Source organism: Colossoma macropomum, unplaced genomic scaffold (genome assembly GCF_904425465.1).
Source record: "Colossoma macropomum unplaced genomic scaffold, Colossoma_macropomum, whole genome shotgun sequence".
NCBI classification, from domain to species: domain Eukaryota; kingdom Metazoa; phylum Chordata; class Actinopteri; order Characiformes; family Serrasalmidae; genus Colossoma; species Colossoma macropomum.
In genome coordinates this window covers 29901556-29914079 of record NW_023494804.1, presented here as the reverse complement: position 1 = coordinate 29914079, position 12524 = coordinate 29901556, and the positions used below count along the sequence as shown (strand labels likewise).

At 40.0% G+C, this 12524-nt stretch overlaps 1 protein-coding gene across 1 annotated transcript; it reads right to left on the bottom strand.

Moving 5' to 3' along the window:
* Window positions 1-1177: 1177 nt before the first annotated feature.
* On the bottom strand, window positions 1178-4248 carry ccna1 (cyclin A1). Its single transcript, XM_036595093.1, has 9 exons — window positions 4124-4248; window positions 3707-3919; window positions 3410-3617; window positions 3214-3332; window positions 2916-3139; window positions 2633-2837; window positions 2443-2556; window positions 1756-1889; window positions 1178-1549 (listed from the first exon to the last, which is right to left on the bottom strand). Exons 2-9 carry the CDS (start codon window positions 3857-3859, stop codon window positions 1498-1500), a joined length of 1209 nt encoding a protein of 402 aa, XP_036450986.1. The 5' UTR covers window positions 3860-3919; window positions 4124-4248; the 3' UTR covers window positions 1178-1497.
* Between the last annotated feature and the right edge of the window lie 8276 nt (window positions 4249-12524).

Sequence of the window (12524 nt, the reverse complement as noted above, 5' to 3'; positions counted from 1 at the left end):
ATCAGCACTCAGTAGCAGTAACGTTAGCGTCCTGCTGCCCAAAACCCGTTTACTGTAGAAAAAGCAAATATATAGATGAGATTTCTTTGCTTTTTTAGTGAAATACATTCTTTTACTTTCTAAGATTAAAGTTCTGGTTCAGTGATTAGAAACTATTTTAAATTTTCATTTCTAGCTGTTGAGCTCCATTTACTCCCATTCATTGAGGACTCCCTCGTGGGCACCCTCTGCTGTTTAGCAGTCCTGTTTTTGTTATAATGGGGGAAACAGGAAGCAGCCATGCTCCTCATAAAGCAGCTCTGCTCCACTGCTCGTATGAAACTAAAATCATTATCCAGCTTTTATGTAACTGGCACCACCCTGATAGCAAGAGGATGGTGGGCCACTTTTGGCCCTCTGGTGTTTTGCTCAGCCCACCAGTGGTTAAGCAGAGTAATAGACAAAATTCCACTTATTGCTCATTTTCCACTCAGTCCAATTTTCTCCTTCCTTCCTTTGTTATACTTTGTAAATTAGCTAGGGAAATAATTTATTTAGCACAGCATCAGCAACAATTTTCTATAAAATCTTATTAGGCCTAGTCATTACTTTTCTCAGTTGTTTGTAATATTTGTCTTAGCCTTTTATTTTAAAATAATCTATGTGCATTTAAAATCTGAGGAGATAAGACTAGTTAGAGCTTGCAGAACAGCAATCTGGATGGTTTGAGGCTGGACCAGCAGTGGTGAACTGCCAGCAGACCAATATATGCAGCTATCTGGGCAGAGAAGGGGAAAACACCCCACACACCCAACCCCATTCATGAATAGAAACACAAGCAGACAGAGCAACAAACATGTTCATGTCTAGGTAAATGACCAGGTTAGCTTTAGCTCACCAAGATTCTCCTACTTTGAAACTTGTGTCAGCAGGGAAAGAGACATCAGCTTTGTGACTGCTAAGGGAAATGCTTACAGAAGCATCACCCAAGACTAGGACCACTCAGTTTACTTTGAGGCAAGAGAAACGTGGTGAGAGTCATTCAGAAGAGGTACTTAATACATGTCTAGGTTTCTATTTGTGCAGGCAAACTAATTAGAAATAACAGATTTAGGTTCTCTAGGTCTTTAAGACCTGCTTGAATAAAAGCAGCCAACACAAGCAGGTAAGTCAACTTGTTTCATTTATTTACAGCATACACAATGGTAGGTCCATGATTCTGCAAGAGTGAGACAGCAGAGTAAAGTGACCTAGAGTAGCAACAGTGAGTAACACCTCATATCCGATGCCAGTAAAGACAGGAATCTGACCTCCATACTCATGTCATTACATAAAAAGCTACAGGAACCAAGTTGGCATTTTATTGACTTGATAATTTCATAAAAAAGTACTATGATAAAAATCACACTAAAAAGTTAAAATCAATAGGTTTAAAAAAGTAATTTCATCCAGTATTTACAGTGAACACATAAGCGCTGCAGTTTCTTCATTGCCCTTCATACAGGGATCCACTGGACATCAGTGCAGTGGTAGAACCCCAACTGGTTTAATTAGGGACACACTGCAGTATCTGGAAGAGAAACCAAGTTAGTAGACATGCTGGTGATAAAGCTGTAGTGCACACGCTCCTGGGAAAGTAACTCAAGTTAGACAGCTACTGTTTACAATAATCTGCACTGCCATATCTAAATGTTTCCAAAGGGTATCTCAGTGCCATGAGGGATTTGTGGCCTTCTGGCAGTTAGTCATACAGAACACAGACCGACATTCACTCACTTGGTGCTCTTGTACTTCTCACGGATCGCTTGCTGGGGGCGGCTCTCTGCGCTGAGGTGGAGCTTATGGAGTGCAATTAAACATGGTGCAATCTCTGCCAGAGTGTAGCCAGTGAAGGCATACAGGCCATCAGGCTGTCAGAGGAAGAGCAAACTTGTGACCACTCACTATCATTGCAGGAAAGGCAGCCACCCCACCCCCCACAAATCCAAGGCTAATGTAATTTTAAAAAGCTTTGGGCCACAGACTTCAATCATTAGCCTCATAACACCAATGCAGGTCTACACTAGAGGTCAATAGCTGTGTTCCAAATCCTAGGCTGCAGCTGATGGAGGGTGGGTCCTCAGTAGGACTGTCCTATGAAGACTCCTCCTTAATAGCCTATTGGTCACACAAATGGAGCAGTACTAACAAGGCTGATGACACCAGAGTGGCACAAAACCCATGAGAGAAAGTGGAGCCTGTTGTGTTTGTTGCTTTTGCATGTCTCCATGGAAATGGAGATGTTATGTAGTATATTAATGCATATACAAATACATGGATGTATGCTTTAATGAATCATACTTTAAGGTAACAGCATTAAAAGCATGTGACCTTGCATATTAAGACAAGCTCTGCTCCAATAGCTTTGTTTTCTGCCATGTCGGTAACGCAACTAATGTCAAACTGTTAAAACCAGACTTTTACCCATAGGTTCCTGTTCAGGGTGTAGTTGGCCAGACAGTAAGCTGCAGCAGCAATCTTGGACGGAAGATACTGCAGAAAAGGGTCCACCTCAAGCAGGCTCAGCTCTGAAAGATACTAGAGAAAGGCAAAAATCAAAACCAAGCATGGTTGAACACCACATGTGTTCACCAGCAAACTTTAACAGGCTTACCAAGGCAAGGTTTGCTGTTTTGGCACAGACACCCTCCACCAAGATGTACTGCATCAAAAACTGGTGACTCGTAGGAGCAGTCATGTCAAAGGACAGCACTTTGAGGATAAGGTGCTCCATTCGCAGCAGCTGTTTCTTTGTGTAAGTGTCATCTGTGATGTAGACAAACTCATCCACCTCTGGTGGGTAGATCTCCTCATATTTCCTAAAGAGGATGCACATTTAATTAGGTTGACTATCCAAATGATGAGTCCCACACCCCCCACTTTGCATCTCCACTTACGCAGCCACGAGTATTGCAGCAGTCCCCACAAGCTGCAGCTTCCCACGGAGCACAGACATGCAGGAGAGGAAGCGATCCAGATAGTTCACTGCTAAAAGGATAGTCTCGGAGCACAGTTTGTATTCTTCAGCGACCTCGACAAGCCAGTCAACCAAGATGATCCTCATACAGTTGGTAACGTCTGGCTGCTTTCTCATATAACCAGGCTTTGGCCTGTATCTCAGCTGGGAAAACACAAAAGAATTTAGGAAGAGAAGGGAACAAGGGCCTTAAGACTTCATGGCAGAACACTACTGACCTCGCTCTCTCGAAGGTGTTTATGGATGTCCTCTGCATATTCAGCTACAGATAAGACATCCTCAGAAGTAGTAACTTCCTCCTCTGACAGGGACTGCATTGAAGCATCCAAACATGATCCTGCACACAGATAGAGACATTACTATCTGAGCTCCACTTTCAAAGCTCACCCAAACGCTGAAGATACCCCAGCTGACCTGAGCTGAAGTCATTTACAGCACTCAGTATGTGAAGTTCTGAGGGATGAATGAGTGAAGCAGCTGATTGTTCTCCAGTAGGTCTGGGTGCCTGTACCACAACTGGTTCTGCCACCAAAGCACCAAATGCAGAACTGGACTGGTAAGAGGTGTTGACCCCATGGCCAGACACGTTGTGCGGTGCTGATCCACCTTTAGCTGGAACACCCTTAGCGGGGGAAAAGGAATACCTTGAAACATTTTACTCCAAGTTCAGTAAGAATGGAGGCAGAGGGGTGGGGGTGGGCACAACCTCACCTGGCTACAAGTCCTGTTATGATCATTTTCAGTCAGAACACCCAGCACAACCCTTTGCCCAGCCTTCACACGAGGACCATCCACCCTTCCCTGAGCAGAGATGTTCTCTTGGCTGCTGCGGCTGGCAAGTGGAGCAAGACCTCCGGAGCTCATTTTCCCAGGATAAATCAGCTGGTAGTGTAGAAGCCACTCAATATCAACCTCAAGCTCAACCTGTAAGAAAGGATGACCACAGAAGACAGTGTTGAGTCATCAACTGCCTTTTTGAGCATTTCAGCAAAACATTTTGGCCTCCTAAACACCAACTCAGCACCTGTTTATCACCCAGCAAGGTCGTTAAGAGGTGCTACAGCAGAATTAAACCTCACTCTACTAAGCCAGACTTAACCAACTCATGAAAAACATAAGTAAACAAACCTGTTGACTTTGCACGCGCAGGAAAGTCGAGGAAATCACAGTGTTATCCTAAGACTAACTACCTGTTTCCAGTCCCGCTGTATTTGTAGGTCATTTAGCTCAGCAGCTCAACCAATAAGCGCGAATCCTCGAACTAATCAGAGACCTGCCAGGTGCTGCTAATTAGGGCAAGGCCGCTGCGCAGGCTAGCTAGTGAAGGACGGTCACGTGGAAACGTAACTATGGCAACAGTCAATTAGTGATGGCCGTTACGAAGCTTTTCGAAGCATCGACACAGATGAATCAATTGTGTTGGAAAACGGTTCAGTGGTTTGAAGCATTTGACACCTGGCTCCACACTGCCATCTACCGTCCAGTTCAATTTCCTACAATGACTGCTTCCCTTTGATTGTCATTACCGTTGAGGCTTGTTTGCACAAATAAACCTTTATTACAACACGTTTGAACATTAAATAAATATACCACTGACATAGGATTTTCCATCTTACATTTACTATGGACAAAGAAAATCGTATAAAAAATAACTTTATTTGCCCATTGGCTTCTTATCATGCATACATCATAAACTTCCCAAGTAATGAAGAGTCATATTGTGATATTTATGGTAATGGAAATAATTATAATGATGTCAAGAACCACTGAAGAGGTGTTATTTGAGTACGAGCATTTGGTCACATATTTATTTTGGTTGGCTAAATGAAAGTGATCCCATACTTGAGACCTGGGTCTCTTTCTTGGGTCTCCATGATGGATCTGTTTAATTAATGGAACAGTCTCTGTGATGATTTCTGTCTGTGCACGTGTGACTCAGTCTTTCCCCTCAAGTTTGTTTTTTTTCTCACACACTTTTGAACTTCCTCTGGCTAAGTGGGCATGAATGAGTTCAGACACAAAAATATGCCAATTATAGATATGAATTTTTATTTATGGATCAGTGTACAAACAATGCAAAAATAAGGTTTTATATATTTGAAATATGACAACTGAAAACAACAGAAACCGTTTTGGAGTTCACCAATTTAACCTCATGGAAGAAGTCCTGGGTATTTGAATCGGTCAGAGCTGGTTTATGAGGAGCCTGGCCGCTTCCTATTTCCCCTGTTATATCAAAACAGGGAGTCCTCAATGAATGGGAGTGAATGGAGCTCGACAGCTAAAAACGAAAAGTTAAAATAGTTTCTAATCACTCGCCCAGAACTTTCCTTTAGTTTTGGAAAGTAGAAGGATGTATTTCACTAAAATAGCATAGAAAACTCACCTGTATGTTTCCTTTTTTCTACAGTAAACGGGTTTTGCGCCTTAGAACGCTGGCATTACTGTTACTGAGTGCTGATTGGTTGGCGAGCGGAGCAGCTCATTGGTTGTTCGCGCTCACAGACGTCATGAACGTACATGAGGCGCTGTTTTAAACTCCTATAACTCGAGTTTAAAAGCTTTATTAAAATATATCAGCAGTGGTAAAATGTTTTATGCTGTGCTGTGTTCAGGATACGACTGTATTATTTTACAGTAAAAATGTTTCAGCATTTATAAACTATGATTTTGCTCAAATGCTCCATATCAGCCCATTCATTTTGGACTCGCTCGGGATCGCCATCTAGCGTTTGAGAATCCCGGAATACATTGCAGAGTGGCAATTCTCCTCTCTACAAGTTCTCTGAATTGGTTTCAGTGACGTAACGAAGCTTCGTTGGTAGTTATCACGTGACACCAGCGTTTGAAGCGAGGCATCGGTACAATTTGAAGCACGAAGTGTCGACACTGATGCTCTGGTATCGAGCATAACATCTTTACGGTCAATTACCCAGCCTCCAAAATCAGAGGATAAACAAAGGTAACTTGCCTTTACTCTCCATGTAGATGAACAATAAGGCCCAATCCCATTTCACCCCTCGCCCCTACCACTGAGCCCTTAGCCCTCTGTTCACGTCTAGGGGTAGGAAGTCCCAATTTTTGTTGAGATAGAGGGGGAGGGTGAAGTGTTGGGGCTACATGACCCTCCAAACAGGTTTTTCAGAGACACTCCAGGCAGAGTGATATCAGAAAAAAGAAAAACTGGCAAGATGGCTGAACAAGAGATCAAAGAAACCCACAAATGTGAGAATTTTCTCCATTAAAAAATTACAATAACCACGGTATTATCTTAGTTTAATGTTGTTTCAGTGTATTTTGGTCGTTTTTTGGCCTTAAATAGTCCAGCAGTTCTGACGCCTGAAGCGCCAGAATGTAACTGCTGCACCATTTAAGGTAGAACGGAAAAATCGAACAAGAATCTGGTGAATATCTGACTTCAGCTTCATATCACTGAAGAATTAGGGGTGGGTGATAATAAATAATTGCCCCCCTCTTTGAAGTCATATGATGCCCTAAATGTAACTAAAGCCCAGCAGTGAGCAGTAGTATCCAGCTGCAGACCCACACTATCAGCTTAAGTACGCCTCTAGTGGTTCATTTCAGAATTCCAGTTACACTTTCCTGCCCTTATGAGAGAATTTGAACGTGGCATTTTTGTTTTTTAGCACCAAAGTGTTTCATGGTGTTCAAGTGATTTTTGTGACAGATAGCGAGAACACTGAGGTTGTGAAATGGGTGTTTATTAGCTTGCTGGTATTTGTCAGTTGGTGTATTTTACTGGTGTTTGAACCCATACACTCTTAAAAAGGATGGATGAAAGTTCTTTAAGGGTTATTTAGTCAAGAAAATGGTTCTGTTTAGAACTATGAGTTCTGCACAGAACCATTTCAGGCTTAAATAGTTATTGGTGAAATAGTTCTTCAGATTGAATCTGTAAAAAATAAATTAATTAATTTAATAAAACAGCCTTGTGTGTTTGTTTAAGGTGATAATGAAAATGGCAATGTGGATTTGTTGAAATATGATGGGATGAACAGAACATTATTTTCTCAGTAAAATATTTACAACTTATGAAAAAGTAACTTTTTAGGTCAAATACAAAGTACAATAATAAGGAATACTTTTGTGTTCGACTACCTAGGGTTAAAGACCCTTCTCTTAAATCTTTATCTTAAACCTGCTAAAGACATGGTTTAGCTAAAATGTTTTAATATTCCGTACCTGGACCAAGACACCTCCCATCATAATGTTGCGTGGACTTAATGGCCTGTTTCAATTTAACGCTATATTGCTTAATTAAACACAACTGAGGTACCATGCTCGACTACAGGAAGCGTTAATAGCTGCAGTCTTGATTAGGGTTTTTCAGAATATATTGTTCCAAGAAGCTACTTGTTAGATATTGTATCAGAATACAAGCTCAGTCAATATGAAGTGATTCTACTGTAGAAAATTAAAGTAGTTGTCAAGCAAGACTCATAATATTAATACTTAATATTAATACTTAACCAGTAAAAAGGTGATTTCTCCCAAGTAGAATATTTTCCAGTACATTTGAGTTCAGTTTGTAAGGAGACAAACATATGCCACATGAAGTGATTCTCTTAGATAGTTCGCTATCATTAGATTATTGAATGGAGTAATAAATCTATTCCTATTAATTTAATTTTCGAGATGTGTCAGATTACACGTAATTCTGTTTATTTGTTTGTTTTGAATCATACGTCCGATTCAAAGCATCATATGCCAGTTTGGGTAGATCTTGTCAGTGCTCTACCGAAAGTTTTACTTTCCCCGGCGTCCCTGCGCAGCACACTGAGCTGCATAAAGTGAACACAGAACATGCTGAAGCAGTGTTTGTTCCTCCTGGGTTTGTTCTCAAGGTGAGGTTTCTACAAGTTGCAGGTATTTTGTCATTCGGTGTGTTGCAGTCTCACCAGAGTGATCAGAGGACAACCCAGGTGCTGTCACCAACAGAACAAAATGAAATTCAACACAAAAAGAAGTGAAATGTTAAAGGGCCCATATCCTACATTTGTTTTGTATTTTATTTTTTCCCCCTGAGGTGATTTTCGTGTGGGTTTATGCTTCAAAAACAGTCATAATTCATTTTTGCATGACCATTTTCCAACCTCTCTTTATCCTTTAGAATTAAACAGACTGATTTGTTTCTGTGACTTTAAAACTGATACGTAAATGACCTCTGTACTGACCGGCTGCCCTGGTTTGGTTTTTGTGACTTCACAAAAACAGCAAATTCAGTTTCAGAAAAAGGACAGTTTGGTTTTGTATGTTTCTGTTTAATGGCTGAGATGGAACTGAGAAAAGTGGATTCTTTTCCTCAGAAATAAGTATAGGTTAAGTAAAAGTAAAAGAATTATCATTTGGACAATTTATTTTTAGATTTGGAAAATACACACACACACACACACACACACACACACACACACACACCCCTTCTAAGCTGCTTATCCTTCTGGGTCACAGGGGTAGCTGGAGCTTAATCCAGCAGTCATTGGGTGGAAGGCAGGATTACGCCCTGGACAGGTTCACCAGTCCATCGCAGGGCAGACGGACAGACATATACATTCACACACACACACACCTGGGGCAATTTAGCATGTCCAATTAGCCTGACTGCATGTCTTTGGACTGTGGGAGGAAACTCACACAGACACAGAAACCCAGGCCCTTCTTGTTGTGAGGCAACTGCGCTACCATGCCACCTAATTAGAAAATAAAAATCTAGTAAAGTTTTACTTAAGTACAAAAGCACTACTAGTTGCTGCTAGTTACAACGTCTTAGTAATTCTGAAGAACTCCAGCAAAAATTACAGAAATGCGAGAACTATTAGTTCAGGCATTGTTTACAAATTCAACTAAAAGCAGGCACTTATGACGAGAGCCAATATGGAGCAATTTGGAACAATCCAGAATAATCTGAAATAATTCAGAACATTTTGGAGGCTCTCTGACAGAACATAGCTGTGATCCAAATTGCTTGAATACAATGTCAGAAGAGTAGTTCATAAACATTAGTATCTAGAACAGTTTCTACAGTCTTGACAGCGCACAGCACTGCACAGTTTAACCGTTCCCCAGCACAACACACCTGATCCATCTCATAAAGAGCCTGATAATCAGTTGATGAGCCGGAGCAGGTGCGCTGAAACCGTGCAGTGCTGCGAGTCACAAGGAGCAGAATTAAGAAACACTGGTCTAGAACATATTGATGGCTGGAAAAAAACATATATCCCCTTTATTTTATTTGTCTGCAGCATTTAAACACAGCAGATGTTCTTTACATTGTGTGAAAATTTCATGATAAATGCACCAACAGAAATGCTCCAAAATCACCTCTTTACATTAACATACATTCAAAGTTAAGAGCGTTTTTTGCCGTCTGCTGTGAAGTGTATTTTGGAGATTAATGAACACATTTCTGCAGTGGGGAATTCGCAAAGCCTTGATTTCTTTGAAGTATAAATGTTTTTTTAGTTCAGTTTGTCTTTGACAGAATAAAGCTTAACTCTGCAAATATTACAATACTACTCATTTTAAAATTCTTGAAATGTCGAGTGTAAAATTGGTCAATTAGGAATTGCTTTTCTTTGCAGTATTGCAGTATCTAGGTCAGGGAACGGCAACATGCAGCTCCAGAGCCACATGCGGCTCTTTTACTGCCCTGTTGTGTCTCCACAGCTGAATTATATTTGTAGGTAAAAATAAAATAATCCTCCTTTACAGTAAAATAAAGCTCTGCTGATCGTTCAACACGGTTTAACAATAAATGGTCTTAAACGCTGGAGTTAAGGTAGAACTGCTAATTCACCCTTTAACCCTGAAGATCAGCGCAGACTGCTGGTCACCATAGCAACACAGACAACAATCTTGCCTAGCTAGTAGCTAACGAAACGGCAAAGAGGCAGAATTATCGAACATTGATAACTTGGAGACGAATAGACTTATTTGTGTTTATAATCACTCCAGCTGGTTTCCTGATACGTTTAATCTGCAACGAGAAACTGACAAACACTAAAAAGTCACAAAGCTAAAGTCAGTTTCTTATTCGAATTTTCATGTTCCACCTTAAATGGTGCAGCAGTTAGCTACAGAGTTAGCTTTATTCTGGTGCCTCATTTGGATGGAACAGGAAAATTTGTACAAGAAACTGGCGAATGACGAGCTGCCTTAAGCTTCATAAAATGTTGAATGTTAAGAGACATTTTACAAGAAAACTGTTCTATTTTTGCAGAAAAGTTTCCTGCCAGAGATGCGAGAAAAGCAGCTATAGCTGAGCTAAAGCTAAAAGCAGAACAAAGTAAGTCTGGATTTTTGTTTATATTATTTTTTTTTAGCCTATACTAGCACATTAGCACATACTGAGACATATTTACAGCCAAGATGATGAATCGTCACTTCAATAGAATGGACATGAAAAGTTGTGGCTCCCAAGGTGCTTTGATTTTTTTCTTGACAAAATGGCTCTTCTTAACACTTGGGTTGCCGACCCCTGATCTAGATACAGCTAAATGATCTCTCCTATTGGTTAGGGCTTCAGGACCATGACTGAAGGCCTTACGCGTTAGATTAACTATCAGCATAATGACGTACTGATAGAGGAATCAACCAGACAACAGATGTTTGGATTTCCAAAGCGTGGGACCAATTTCATGAGAAAAAACGTCACTCTAGGCCTTCTGGCAGTCCTAGATACACCACTGACTGCAGCAGCTACACCAGTGAGTGGTTAGACCTAGAAAACAGCAGCAGTCGCTCTATTCCAGGACTGTCTACTGAGTCACTGTGAAACTGCTACAAGGTAAAATACAACCTAATATGTGTGTCATAAGTCTCGAGTTAAAACACGGAATGTCTTTTAGAAGCTTCACATGTCTGTGTTTAATCTAGAACAGCCTAAAAAAATGTTAGCTTAGTGCTAACAAGCTATCAGAATCCCTTAGGGATGTTAGCAGAAATGAGCTTTATCATAGAGATGAGTTTTTCCTGATATGTTGACCAAGTTTTGACATTTATGGCTGAATTGCAGGCCTTGCTGTAATGCTCACTGTTCGCCACTGCATTTCTAATATGAATTTTCACAGCCTTTTGCCCCTTTCCAGGCGTATCTCTTCACATATCGGTTTACTTATTATTTCCTCACTATTATATGGCTTGTCTTAATGATTTTCTGTTGACCTTTTTGACAGGGGACCTTATGATTGACAGTGAAACTGGATAAGCGAGCAGGGATTCCCCCATAGGTAAACAATTTAACTGGAACTCAAAGTGGAACCCTTCACTTATTATTTCTGTAATCGATCAGCAGCCTCGGTCACGGTGAGTGCACTGCAGTCTTCACTGTCCTTGAAACACTGAACTCTCTGCAGGTGTGTCACTTTCAGATCATGAAATTGCAGCAAAGATAAGATAAAACAAGATAAGATAAGATAAGATAATCCTTTATTAGTCCCACAACAGTGAAATTCTCAGTGTTATAGCAGCAAAGGGAGAGCAAGGCACTCAAGAAAAAGAAAAGAAGTAACAAGAAGAGAAGCTAACAACAAATAATTAACTTTGTTTAAGGTTTTTACAGTTTGTTACTTGTTACTATATAGACAATATATAATACTAAAAGTAAAAAATAAGAATAAAAATATAAACTCTATCCTTCACAAAAATGAACAATATAAGAATCATAAATAAAAGCTATTTACACTGTAGAAACATGAAAACAAACAGTGGATTTACAGATGCTGAGAAAAACATCTGACTAGTGCTTGTCATTTTAATAATTGCCATTATTTCATAGTAACTCATACAGTGTAGATTGAAATACTCTAAACTGGACAATAGAAGGTATCTTTGAGGTTTTATTCAATATTTAAAGTTTTCTGAACATCAAGAAATGACTAAATAATAAATAATGCACTATTATTATCTTTTGAGAGCCTTTTTGTAGTCAGCTGACTGCCTTGAGATTGAATTTTTCAAACACGAGGCATTCTGGATATTATTTTTATAATTTTGTATTTATTATTAACTTCATTCTCGATGTTTTAGAGATTTCAAAGTCATTATGGAATCATCCACAGCTCTCAGAAAACATATTTAACAGGAAATCACTCAGAACAGCTGAATATAACATCACATTATTTAGTGTGTTCACCCTTTGTCTTTATTATGGCTTCCATTTTTTCAGAAGTCTTACTTTCAGTGTTTCAAAGAAATCTGCAGGGATGTTTTTCCACAACTCCAAAGTTCAGTCTTAGAAGTTAGTTGCATTTTCTGCTTCTTACAATTTAAGAAATCCCGATGATAAATTTAGACTCATCAGTCCATGAAAGCTCACTCCATTACTAAATGTCCAGTTTGTCACACATCCTTTCAGACCCACAGCGCTGAGTTGTCTTCTCACAGTGGAAGGATGGACAGAAACACCTGTGGATGTTTTCAGAAAGAAAGCAGTTTGAAAGCTCTGAGTACTGTTTATCCGAAGGTGACAGTTTAGGTGGTCTACCAGGGCTTGTATGCTTGTTAGAGTCTC